The sequence below is a fragment of the Candida albicans genome, chromosome 6 (assembly GCF_000182965.3).
Source record: "Candida albicans SC5314 chromosome 6, complete sequence".
Taxonomy (NCBI): Eukaryota; Fungi; Ascomycota; class Pichiomycetes; order Serinales; family Debaryomycetaceae; genus Candida; species Candida albicans.
In genome coordinates, this window is record NC_032094.1 from 284,589 (window position 1) to 298,174 (window position 13,586).

The 13,586-nt window shown below is 31.6% G+C and overlaps 7 protein-coding genes across 7 annotated transcripts; 2 read left to right on the top strand and 5 right to left on the bottom strand. All coding sequences in view use genetic code 12, as the record gives it.

The window, feature by feature from the left end:
• Positions 1-268: 268 nt before the first annotated feature.
• Positions 269-1,060, bottom strand: FRP6 (Frp6p; the record flags this gene model as incomplete). Its single annotated transcript, XM_711655.1, has 1 exon — positions 269-1,060. One exon carries the CDS (start codon positions 1,058-1,060, stop codon positions 269-271), a length of 792 nt encoding a protein of 263 aa, XP_716748.1.
• A 1,813-nt stretch (positions 1,061-2,873) lies between these two features.
• Positions 2,874-3,704, bottom strand: FRP5 (Frp5p; the record flags this gene model as incomplete). Its single annotated transcript, XM_711654.2, has 1 exon — positions 2,874-3,704. The coding sequence occupies one exon, from the start codon at positions 3,702-3,704 to the stop codon at positions 2,874-2,876; it is 831 nt and encodes a 276-aa protein (XP_716747.2).
• A 1,148-nt stretch (positions 3,705-4,852) lies between these two features.
• Positions 4,853-5,806, bottom strand: CAALFM_C601450CA (uncharacterized protein; the record flags this gene model as incomplete). Its single annotated transcript, XM_711653.2, has 1 exon — positions 4,853-5,806. The coding sequence occupies one exon, from the start codon at positions 5,804-5,806 to the stop codon at positions 4,853-4,855; it is 954 nt and encodes a 317-aa protein (XP_716746.2).
• Positions 5,807-8,157: 2,351 nt separating this feature from the next.
• Positions 8,158-9,312, bottom strand: CAALFM_C601460CA (uncharacterized protein; the record flags this gene model as incomplete). Its single annotated transcript, XM_711652.2, has 1 exon — positions 8,158-9,312. One exon carries the CDS (start codon positions 9,310-9,312, stop codon positions 8,158-8,160), a length of 1,155 nt encoding a protein of 384 aa, XP_716745.2.
• A 734-nt stretch (positions 9,313-10,046) lies between these two features.
• On the top strand, positions 10,047-11,675 carry CAALFM_C601470WA (uncharacterized protein; the record flags this gene model as incomplete). Its single annotated transcript, XM_711651.2, has 1 exon — positions 10,047-11,675. The coding sequence occupies one exon, from the start codon at positions 10,047-10,049 to the stop codon at positions 11,673-11,675; it is 1,629 nt and encodes a 542-aa protein (XP_716744.2).
• Positions 11,676-12,332: 657 nt separating this feature from the next.
• Positions 12,333-12,878, top strand: CAALFM_C601480WA (uncharacterized protein; the record flags this gene model as incomplete). Its single annotated transcript, XM_711650.2, has 1 exon — positions 12,333-12,878. The coding sequence occupies one exon, from the start codon at positions 12,333-12,335 to the stop codon at positions 12,876-12,878; it is 546 nt and encodes a 181-aa protein (XP_716743.1).
• A 142-nt stretch (positions 12,879-13,020) lies between these two features.
• CAALFM_C601490CA (uncharacterized protein) lies at positions 13,021-13,464 on the bottom strand (the record flags this gene model as incomplete). Its single annotated transcript, XM_711649.2, has 1 exon — positions 13,021-13,464. The coding sequence occupies one exon, from the start codon at positions 13,462-13,464 to the stop codon at positions 13,021-13,023; it is 444 nt and encodes a 147-aa protein (XP_716742.2).
• Between the last annotated feature and the right edge of the window lie 122 nt (positions 13,465-13,586).

Genomic DNA, 13,586 nt, shown 5'->3' on the forward strand with positions numbered 1-13,586 from the left:
TGACCAGCTACTATCTCCGAATACCAGTAAGGTACAATTAAATCAGTTACTACTACATGTCACAATTCACAATTCACAATTCATCATACCCATGGCTTTAAAAACATTATAGACATGACATGAACAAGTAATTATTTAATTTATTAAGTTATTGCTAAAAAAAAAAAAAAGTACAAATCAATTATACGAAGGTAACAAAAGAGAAAGAAAGAATATTAACAGACATGAATAATAGAATTCTAGGATGCACAGCATAGCTAGTTTAGATTCAATTTTTCTTTCCAAATTGAGGGACTGGAAGTGGATGAACTGTGAAATAAGAATTGAATTTATCTGCCATACCAGAAATCATACCGTACCATCCACAGATAGAACTAATAACAACAAAGATACCACCAACTTGAGTACAAGTGGCATTACCAGTCATATTTGCTGCTGCCAAAGTGAAGAACCCGACATCTAAAGTGGCAAATAACAAAACAAACACCACGGTAGCTTTAAAAGTTAATAATAACATCAAAAATGTAAATATACCCCAAGCAATCAAAAAAAATCCAAGAGCATTACCTAACATGACAGGATCTTCATAAGCTGAAAGTATACCAAATGATGGAACATTCATACATCCAAACGTAATCCAAAATGAACCATAACTACAAAACACCGTAAAAGCAAACGTATTCCCATTGAAAAATTCCCATACACCAGCTAAGAATTCCGCTAACCCACCATAAAATACAGCAAGGGAAACAATGACATTAGGTGTAGATATCCCTTTAGCACCAGCATAATATAATCCTAAAACAAATGCTGAAAGAGCAAAACTTGCTAATCCAAGTGCTGAAGCATTACCAAATTCATGTTTTGGATATGGGGCATAACCAGGATTAAATGTACCCAAGAAGGCAGTCATTAATTCATGACGATAATATTTTTTATTGTTTAATATAATATATTCATCTCCGTCACCAGCGTATGATATAGTTTTTACGGGATCTGATCCAATGCCTTGAGGTGAATATTGTGATTTATCGTTTGATGGTTCTGAACTAACTGACATGATTGTGATAGTGTAGTTGTGATTATGGGTTTCTAATATGTGTATATGTTGATTAAAATGAGAACACCTAAACTTAACTAAAGTAGTATGTATGGATTAAAAGTAAAGTAATAAGTAAACTAAGTAATAACAAATGGTTAGCTTATTGTAGTATAAAAAGTGAAAAACCTGAGTGAAACTACAAAAACAAAAAACAGAAAACAAAAAAACAAAAAATAATCAAATTGGATGATGTTGAAATTTATTTATATATATAAGAGCGATGGAAGGTAAATAATGAATACATGCATAAAACGTACGTTATGTATGATTGTGTGTTACAAAATGGTGGTCAAATGAATGATGATGAATGTTTTAAAAAACCCATTTGTCCTTTCTCAATGGGGTCTTTTGTTACTTTTTCTTTGTCTTTTTTTTTTTTAGCTTAGTTTGAAGAAGGATGAGAAATTTTATCTATTTTTCTTTTCGGAGTTTCAGACATCACCCAACGATGCACATATGAGGCTTTTAGATTGACTAGCTTGTAAGTATAAAAAGAAAAAAAAAAGTCTTAGGTGTTAAGAGAAATAATTTTTCTTGCCGCAAAAAGAAAGAAAGAAAGAAGGAAAGAAAATAATAGAGTAGCCCAGCCCTGTTTAAAGAGTAAAAAGGAAAGAAGGAAAGATGATGCGAGAAAGGAAAGAAGAAAAAAAGAAAATGAATTTGGTGATGTCTGATAAAAATTTAAACAACAACAATAAAAATTTGATTAAACCATACGATTTAGTTTTAGTTTTAGTTTTAATTTTAATTTTAGTTTTAATTTATTCTTTTTTTGTGGGGTTGAAGAGAGTAATTGCTATTGTTTTTAAAGTTGAATATAGATACGGACTTTAACAACCACCACTGCCACTTATTTATACACATACCCACATCACATATACACACTCATCGTATAAATACTTCTTTTTTTTTTTTTTCGGTATTTACTCACCGGAACAAAGGACGTCTAGTGGTTGCTTCTTGGTGGTGGTAGTAATCGGTCAAGTAAGACAAAAAACGTTAACCTAAATTCTATTAATCTTATCTTCCTTGTTAGAACCATTCCCTTGATATAAAAGATTAGATAGCCTAGCCACTTAATAATTAGCCACCTAATAATAATAATGTCAACAGGGAGATAAAATATTTTTGGTTTGTAAAAAAAAAAAGATCTTTTTGATTCTAAACTCCCTTTATTAGGACCATAAATGGTGTGTGTATGTGTGTATGTGTGTACGTTTGTTCTAGTTTTATTTTTTTCTCACGACACCACCATCGGAGTTTAGTTTAGTTTAGCCATTAGACACCACTTCCACCACTTCCACCAACACCACCACCACTTAATATGCAGACAAAACAATCCTCGAGATGTATAGAATATGGATGACCACAAGACATTTAAATTAGATGGAATAGTGCAAAAGATAGATGTTTTTTTGACAGATTTTGAATTTGTAGATACACTTTTAATACGGTTAAGCTTGGACTCCTTGTAGGTTTTAATGACTTCTTGGTGTAAGGACATTTTAACTAGGAATCAAAAATACAAAGCAGTTGTTTGGTTATTGAGTGTAGTTGTCTCTGTAGAAGAGTTTTATGATTTTTGAATATTCAATAGAGTTCTAAAAATGAAGATATCTGTGAAATATCATTTTTTCATTAAACTCGTGAAATAAAAACCTAAACAAATTGTACATTTTGTGGACTTATTGTACTTGTTCTAATAAATAATAAATCAATTTATACCAGACAAGTTGACCTCCCCCTTTTTCTGTAGAACTCAGATCTCATCTCATCTCATCTCTTTTTGTTTTTTGTTACCCCCAAGATGCGGAATTGGAACTGGATTGATAGTAAAATAAGAATTATATCTATCAGCAATACCAGCAAACATACCATACCAAGCACAAATAGCACTAATAACAACAAATATACCACCTACTTTTGTACATGTAGTATTCCCTGTCATATTAGCCGCTGCTAAAGTAAATAATCCCACATCTAAAGTTATAAACAACACAACAAATAAAACTGTTGCTTTAAAAACCAATAATGTAATCATTATCGAAAAGACCCCCCATCCAATCAAGAAAAACCCAATGGCATTACCCAATTCTACGGAATTTTCATAAGCAGAAAGCATTCCAAATGCTGGTACATTCATAGTTCCAAAAGCAAGCCAAAATGATGCATAACTACAAAACACAGTATAGGCAAATGTATTACCAATGAAAAATTCCCAAATTCCTGAAACAAACATAACTAATCCTCCATAAAAAATTGCAAGTGAGATTGAAACATTAGGAATGGAGATATTTTTGGCACCAGCATAATATAATCCTAATACTGATGCCGATAGACCAAACGCTGCTAATCCAACTGCTGAAGCATTACCAAATTTATGGGTTGATATGGGAGTATAACCTGGGTTCATTGTACCTAAAAAAGCCGTCATTAATTCATGACGATAATATTTTTTGTTATCTAAAATGATGTATTCATTACCATCACCAGCATAAGAGACAGTTCGGATAGGATGATGATGATGATGATGATGGTTATTGCCATCGGTTTCAATAGAACATTGATCTTTATCAATTGATGGATCTGAACTTGATGACATGTTATAGGAGGATGGATGGTCTGAGTATAGAACGTATGATAGCTATGAAAGGTGAAAACACAGGCAATTTATAGCTTTATATGTGGATTTTTATAAAGACTTTAGCAAAGTAGTAGTAGTAGTAGTAATAGTAGTAGCAATTTATACCAACTGAAACCAATATTAGAAAAAATTCTAGCAAACGTGTTAAATATCTAGAGGGTAAATACGTCTATTTATACTCTAGGTGACAAAGGATATAATATTACCCGTACACCACATCAATCCAGCATAGTTTACGCTTATACTTGAACATATCGGAGCGGGTGAACATACATACATGCATTGATTTCCGGAGTTTTGATACAAAAAATAGAAATATATTTCACTAAAACATTCTGTAGTGGGTCTTTTTGATTTGTTGTTTGAATTTCGCAATATTAGTTACGAGGACTTTTGCTGCAAAAAAGGAAAATGATAAATGCCGACAGTGATAATTATATTGTGAACTATAATTATAAAATTGAATTACACAAAAACGGCTTAAACAAATTTCCCCCATAAATAGATAGATAGATAATAAGGAACTAGATAATTGAAATAGTAGGATGAGAAACTATTGTTTGTGGGGTCAAGCAAAAGTAAATGCTTCTTATATATGATACACCCACTAGATATAAAACATTGCTGGATGGATGTACCTGTGCCATGACAAGTGCACCCCCACACACACACATGTCATGGTATATTTCCCACATGCCCCCCGCCCCCACAATAATTTCCATTTATAAATCCACTGGCAGAATTATGTGATATGTGGTGACACTCACCATCACCACCACTTGACTTTTTGTTCTTGAATCGTATACATTCTTCATTCTAATAATCTCCTTAACCAATACACAAAGGAGATAAGGGCAGCTGTGAACAAGTTTTACAGATAAAAAAAAAGACAACTAAACTTCAAAAAGACATACACATATATAGCGTCAGTTTAATATTTAATAATTTTAACTACGAAAAGTTGTTGTAACCCCCGTTTTCTTAATTCTCAATTATCTTCTCATTACTCATAATCATTCATTCAATATATGCAAATATAACAATCTATATATACATATATATATATATATATATGCTTTGTCCGATTTGATGACAAGAATTATCCCTTATAATGGACACAATTTAACAACTGATTGCCATTCTTTATTTTCAATAATTTCATATTGCAATATATTATGAAATTTTTCAACTTTTTCAATTGTAAATTTTTCATCTTGTAAATTCAATATTGACAAAATTTTATCGTGATAAGTTTTAATTTTATCAATTGATTTTTTATCCTCATTGCTTAATTCTTCTTCTACTTCTACTACTTCTTTTTCTTTTTCTTTTTCTTGTTCATCTTCTAATAAATCTTCCACAGTTAAATTATATTGATATAATCCATCAATTATCTTATCAACAATTTCATGAACGGGGACATTCAAATGAATATCCAATTTTTCATTATAACTCATTTTTAAATTTTGTAAATTATGAATCGTATAATTATCAACAATTATATCATCTAATTCCTGATTAAATTGTTCAATAGTTTCAACCAATTTCATGGTTTCATTATACATTATGGTTAATTGATTGATCAATTCTAAATGATTGGTTTTAGGGATATTAGGATTTAAAATTAAATCATTATTAAATGAATCAAATTCTCGATTGATGAAATGATTGGAAATTTGAAGTAAATTGTTGGCATAAAATAATTCGGTAGCAAAATATTGCGATAGTATCTTGTGTGGTGAAATTGTATTGACAATAGTATGATATTTTGATGTATGTGGTTGATGAGGTGGCTGTGTAGTAGGAATAAAATCTTGTTGTTCTAGTAATAATAAATCAACATCAGATACTATACTTTCATTTTCATCATATTCTTCAAATCCAAATTGTTCTAGACTGAATGGTGTAGATCTTGGTGTTGGTGTGAGACTATTGTAATAAAGATCAGGTGTGATAGTTGTAGTGGCAGTGGTAGCAGTGGTAGTGGTGGCTGTCTTTATACTTGTTGGTCGTGGGGACATTGGTTTTGTGGAAGTTATGGTAAACGTAGATGCAGGCATTATAATATATTTGTTTTACAACTAATCAAGAAATAGTAGTAGTAGTAGTAAATGAACTATTAGTGATCAAAGTTGGTTGAAAGAAAAGGGATTGAAATAAATCAAAGTGTATAGATGTAAACAAATGTAAATATTAAAAAACAAAAAAAAATTGTTAGAAAGATTTCTTCTTGGTGTATTGGCTTTTATATATTTCTAAAGTGTAGCAAGTTTATTTTATTATGGAGTGTGCTACTCTCGCTTTTTTTAAAAAAGAAAAAAAATGAAAATTTAATGAAAATTTTATTTCTTGGATTTTGTGTTGCATTACACGCCTTGGGTTACATAACCTCAACTACTACTACTACTACTACTACTACTACTATTGTGTCCCCCCCCCTCCCCCACCACCACTCTTTGTGGTTGTTTATTCTATTTTCGTCTACAAATTACATTCTTAATTTACACAAATTGATTTTGATGTGAGTTATGTGACAACATAGCAAATAGCAAATTTGAAAGTATGTTGCTAACTTTGACACACACCAAAAAGCCAGAGACATTAATTATGTGTGTGTGTGACTGGTTTTATTCAAATATCTATAAGAACAACAATAGCAAGTGTACTTACCACCGCCACCACCATTTTCCCCAACAACTGAATCTTGGCAGTAAGCACCAAGAAGTTGGCGGGGAACCTTATTAATTTACGAACTATATATTCTCTACTTCCAAATAGATCTACTAAGGGGAAATCCTAGAATGATTGACAAACGTTTGAGCCATATATTACTTGTTTTATATTTATTTTTCTTGACCCATGGGGACAGGCTAGCCCAGACGAAAAAGACGTGCAGGAGAAAGAAGATAGACGCAGTGGGGGGGGGGGGGGTGAAAGGAAAAAAAAATGACAAAGGACACGAAAAAAAAATTGGCGGAGGGAAGGGAGGGGAAGAAGAACACAACAAGATTGAGACTAAGTTCGTAATTTAACAAGAATTGATCAATAAGTAACTACCACCAATTTACCCCATTAAGCATGTCTAATTCTTTAATAATAAGTGATTAACAACTTACATCTAAAGGTTATCTCTACATTGCATTGTGATGTGTGTGATGTCGGGGGAATCGGGCAAAGATTTTACATTTTCTGCATTTTTTTAACCCACAACAACAACCCAGAAGAGTCACATTTCCGAAATTAGGTGTAAAAAAATAAAAAAGAATTAGACAACTATCATTAAATTTTGAGCTACCAATTTGTGATGGAATTGCTGACTTTTTTCTTTTGGTGCCCTACCACTATTACTACTTCCCTTTTGTATTTCCGTTATCGAAAATGATGCCGTTTTCCAGTTTATTCACAAATCATATTAACACAGTTGTATAAACTATATTGTCTTTTTCAGCTTATAAGATATTTGGTAGTCTTTTTTTTGGTGGCTTTCGTTTATAGTAAAGATCTCCTATAACAATAGAAAAATGTACGGAAAGAAACAATACAAACCCAAAAAGTCTTCAAAGTTTAATTTCTATTGACTACAAGTTTTATTTGAATTGGTCTAGATGCCTCTTTAAAGGATCAGCAACCTTTAAACAATCACACCCGACGCCAACGCACTCTGGTGTAGTATTTTGACTGGTGTATTTGTAAATTTCAAGCTTCTTAATAGTTTGGCCATCACACCTTCGATGAAAATCACAATTTCMAAAAAAAAAAAACAGAAATTTCTTCACTTGAAATTTTCAGTGAGTAGTTGCTGCTTTATTTTTATTTGTGAAATCCGATAGTCCGTGGAGGGCCAGTCTAATATGATTGTGGCAATGATTATAGTACGATTCTATGCCACAATATTAGAAATAAAAGGACAAAGAGTAAACCGTTGTTGGCAATTCTAGTTCTAATCACAAAACAAGACACAACACACAACTGCACATCAAGAAAGCAATACAAAGTCAACTTCTTCTCAACTAATGGGACTAAGAATTCTACGCGCACTTACAGAGATAGCTCTTCTCAGTCTTATATAGCAATTAGCAATTATTCAAGTTCAAATATAATAATCTATAGTTATCGCTTCTTTTTATTTAGGTTTGCTGTATTGCTGCACAGCCTAGTAAGTTTATCCCAGATATTTACAACAACTAAGGTACATGTAACTTGTATGATTCATGACCCGATGATCTTAACTTTCTAAGACCATATACAAACACAACATAGTTCTAGAGAAGAAAAGGTCTAATGACGTAAACTACAATTCTAGCCTCTTTTCACAAAATACACTTTTATTATTATTTTTACGTTAAGTTTCAGGAACTTACTATATCTCTCCTTAAGTAGCTGAAAAAAATGATGTCAAATTTTATGTAATCTATAATTCATCTTTTGTTACACCTTTTTTTGAATTTGAATTTTTTCCCTTTGGAGCACCACCAGGTATAATAACCTTATATTCAATAAATAAATCTCCAAATCTTTCTTCTTCATCATGATCAGTTACTATTGGCATACCCTTACCAGAAACAATTTCAACTTCTCCATCAAATACAGGAATACCTTGATCTCTTGACAATGTGAGTTGTGGTTCTTCATTATCCAAAAATGCAATTTTTCTTTCCCATCCTCCATATAAAGATTCATTCAAAGTTAAAGCTTCAGTACGATATAAATGACTACCAATTCTTCTATAACCCCAACTTTTGTCCAATTCTTCCTTTAACAACACAATCAAATCACCAGGTATCCAATTTGGATTTTTATCACCTTCTCCTTCCAAAACATGGGGTGAATCTCTAGGTTGACCAGGTTTAACATAAATTTCATAATGTCTTGGACCTCGTGATATACCTTGACCATGACAATGATTACATGGATCATTAACAACTTTTCCAATTCCTCCACATTGATCGCATGCCATGCGCATTTGTTGAACCATACCAGGAGCTAATTGATGAGTCACAGTAATATGACCTGTTCCTTGACATCTATCACATACTTTACGTTGTTTATCTTTAGATCCTGTTCCATCACAATATTCACAATCATTCATCATTTCAACATCAAATTCCACAATTTTCCCATTATAAAAATCCAGAAGTGGGATATTTAATCCTAATTGTGCTGAATCCCCTTTACGTTTCCCTGGTTGTTGACGTTGTTGTTGACCATGTCCATGTCCATGACCTCCAAAGAATTGTCCAAACATATCTCCAAAATCAAAATGTGCTCCACCACCTTGTGGTTGTGGTTGTCCATTAGGATCACCAAATTGATCATAATTACGTCTTTTCTCGGGATCACTTAATACTTCATAAGCTTCACCAATTTCTAAAAATTTATCATGAGCTTCAGTATCATTAGGATTTTTATCAGGATGATATTTTAAAGTTAATTGACGAAATACCGATTTTATTTCTTTATTACTGGCAGATTTTTCTACTCCTAAAATTTGATAAAAATCTTTTTTAGCTATAGAAAATGATGTTAAATAAAAAAATAGTATACCTATTATAAATGATGCTTTCATGTCTTAATGATTCGTTTTTCTTACTTGAAGGAGGTGTTATTTTAGGTGGGGCCCGTTTGAAAGGTAAGTAAGTAGGTAGATGATATTTCACCAAATGGTTGAAAAATAAAAAAAAAAAAAAGATCCACGTCAACCAAAAAATAAAAAAGAGATTTGTCAATTATTTTTTGATGCGTTTTGCACGACTCGTTTTTAAAGAAGTTGTGTGTATTTACATGAAGTTGATTATTGAAATTTGCTGCAAAAATGTGTTCTCGGGAGGATAAAGTCATGGATAAAACAGTATATGCCTATATATTAAAAGGTAAATAGTTTACTCAAATAGAGAATTGAACTTTTCACTAAGATTTCCTAACTCAAGTCTTCGAAATCTAGATACAAAATGTCAAGAATAGACTCTGAAGACTTTGACTCGATTACAATAAAAACAAACTGTACCTGAAACAATACTATATGATCAACAACTTTTTCATTGATGTACCCAAATCAATAACCAACAAACAAGTCTTGACTCCTCTACATCTTGTTTGTCCATTTTCTATCATATGCAATTTCGGAACATCCGCAAGCGCGACTCTTCACACGACCCTCGGATCTAGTCCTGGTTCCGATTTTGTTACATTGGACTGGAAGAAGAAAAATACATCAAAGCCAACATTGAGATAAGAAACCTATAGGAGGGTTTTATCAACGACCTAAATTTCACCCTAAACCCCYCCCCCCCCCCCCGCATAATGAGATTTGAATACAACCCTGTTATTATACGATATCAAAATAAGACTGAAACTTTTGCTAGTTCAGGTATCCATTTAGTTATTAAACCTGAAAAATCATCAAAAAATGCCAACGATCTTAATTCAATTATTGATGAATTCTTCTTAACAATAAATCATCTTCCCGATTTATCAAAATTTCAAATACTCATCAGTGAAAATTATATCCTGGGAACTGATCAAATACCTGATCAAGTGATATGGCATAGAGGTAAATTGGATAAAGTATATAATTTACCATTTGATAAAATTTCTGGATTCAATGTTTTCCCATTTGATTCATTTAACCATACATCATCATCATCATCATCACAGCAACAAAAAGTGAGTTTAATAAAAATACGATGCATTAATATTGATATTTCAAATATCACCACAATGAGCCAATTTGATATTGATGAAGGTACAAATGTTGGTGATGAAATCAATATTATATGTCAGCCATTTATTCTTACTAATTCGTTTTTGTTTAAAAAATTCAAATGTCAAAGTAATATTATTGGGAAATTATTTACAAAGGATACCACTATAGTTAAAAATTTCCATTATTATTGGCTAAGCGATTTGAAATATTTAGATGATATTCATGGAGGAATTGTAATGACAAAGCCTAACGAGAAAATAATTGGATTAGTGTTTGGTAATCTAAGAAAACTCAATGGTGATGGAGATCTCACTATTATTGTCCCTATTGAAAAAGTTGTCGAATTAATAGGGTTGCCAATTCCCACGAATTCTCATAAACCATCGCTTTCTACTTCCCTAGCGTATTCATCAGTGACTCCGCCAACAACTATCAGTTCAAGCTTGGAAAGTAGTGGAGACTATGTGATCCCATTATTGATAACAGACTCTAGAGGTAATAATACATGGGGATCCTCAGTTTTGTTTCAAAATAATGTCCTAATAACAAACCAACATGTCATTCAACCATATATGGATGATATCAATAATGGACAATGTGTTGTGAAACCACAAACAACTTCTTTATTCACACTTGGTAAAAAAGATAAAATAATTATACCCATATCAGGGATTGATTTAGCATTTATATTCCTTGATAAACCGATCACCAGTAAATCAAGACCAGTGAAAATTTGTCATCAATATAATCAAGGAGATGCAGTATATTCTTCAAGTTATGGATTAATTTATACTGGATCATCAGACAATATTCAAGAAGAACCAATCAAATCAAATGGGATAATCAATCAAATAATAAAACTATCAATTCAACAAAATTTGAAACAAGTTATGAATTGTATGTTGATTAGTTCAAGTAATTGTTGGAATGGCAGTAGTGGGGGTGGATTATTCAAACAACAAACTAATGAATTCATTGGTTTGATTTGTTCTAATGCCAATGTTAAACTACCATTACCATTCAACAATAATGGTAAGGGTAAAGTTGATAGATTTGAAAAAGTTCCATCATTTTCATTTATTTTACCAATACAAATCATTGAATATTGTTATTATATGATATTGTGTAATCAAGATACAACCCAAATAAATCTTGAAGGGTTAATTAATCTTTGGAATTTAAAATCACTGCATCAAGATATACTTTTAGAATCATCAAAATTGTAAGATCACAAAGAAATAAAAATTAAAAGAAAAGAATAGAGTATCGACAGACATATTGGAGAAACATTAGGTTTTTTTTTGCATAGACATGCATGATTATGCATTGGTGTTTTTCAGTTCTTTTTTCAACATTTTAGAAAGAAAAGTAACTATACTTGAATAATTGAGTTTCTTTTCAATCATAATTATATTAATGTCGTATGGTTTTTTTTTTCAAGAATTGGCAGTATATCAGTTAGCTATCCTGATGTTATCAACGTTTTTTTTGTTTTCTTTTCTTTTTCTTCAACTAAGTAGATGTTGCTTCTTCACCACTTCACTTGGTTATCCTTAGGCTTTATTCATTGAAAAGAAACAATAAAGAAGAGAGAATGATACGATCATGGTTTTATTGAATAGGGTGATTAAGTTTGTTACAGTTCCTTTTGTTTAAAAAAAAAGAAAGAATCAAAAACAATTCAATCTATTTGGGATAATTACAAATTAAGCAAACCACAACCAATTTAATTCATTCATGTTACTTTCATTTCAAGTATATAAAATTACTACAAATTTTCCTTTATTATTTGTTGATTAATATAGACAAATTTTTTTTTTTTTTCTTTATTTTCCAATCAAGAAATCATCAATTCAAATCTCCATTTATATTTATATTTGGCCATGACAATTGTAACTCATCCTGATTTTCAAATCATAAAATTAACCGTATCAATAGTTAACGATAACAACAACATCACCACTACTACCAATGATGGTAAAAATGAAAGGAATAATAACAAACCTATTGAAGTACCAGTTAAAGATGCTGAAAAAATTCATATTGTAATTCCTAATGGAGTTCAATATCAATTCACATTATATTTTCAAGTGAAAAATAAACCATATAATAATGTTCGTTATAAACAAGTTGTGAAAAAACATGGTATTACTATGAGAACTAGAGAATTGGAAATTGGTAATTATGAACCATCTCCCAAGATTGAAAAAGAGGGCATTAAGAAGGAAGAAGAAGAACAAGAAGAAGAACAAGAAGAAGCTGAGGAAGAACAGGTTGTGACTTATTCTAAAGAATTTCCAATTGATGAAACTCCAAGTTCTAGATTTTCTAGAGGATTTTATTATTGTACTTCATGGTATTATGTTGGTGATGACAAAAATCCAATTATAACTACTGATTGGACTCTTGAAATCGTTGCAAAAACTTAATTCATTTATGTGTGTGTCTCCCCCTATTTGTGTAGTTTATCATTTCTATTTTATTTGTACAATTTCTTATTACACGTTTGGATATAAATATATATATTATATAATTTATCATTACCTATCAACAAATAAACAAATTCTCTTTTTAATGTCTTATTGGGGGTAATAACACATCAGCTTTATTAGGTTCATGTGCTGCAGAGGTGGTCATCCCTGTTGCACCTTGAACTATGGAATCTGTTGTTGTTGTTGTTGTGGTGGTGGTGGTGGCTGCTGTCAGATTTGTATGACCATTAGTATTGCTCATTGAAGATAAAATTGGTGGTGGTGGAGGATACACCGAGTAACTACTATAGGTTGAATTATGTACTCCATTATCTGTACTACCGATATTCCCATTTCCATTTAATGATTGATGATGTTGTTGTAAATGTGGTGGTGCAGGCGGTTGAGAAAACCCTTCGTGAGATGTACTCTGTTGCATCATTGATGGCTGACTATGTCTATGTCTGTGTGTTTGACGATGATGATGTTGTTGTTGTTGTTGTTGTTGTGAAAGAGGTGGTTGAGATTGTTGATGTGGTTGCATTGATTGATACAAAAATGGTAATGTTTGTGGTTGTGAATACAGTCTTGGTGCCTTTACAGAAGTGGACACATTACCATTAGTAGTAGAAGTTGCTGTTGAAGTTTGTGAATTTAACTGTGGAG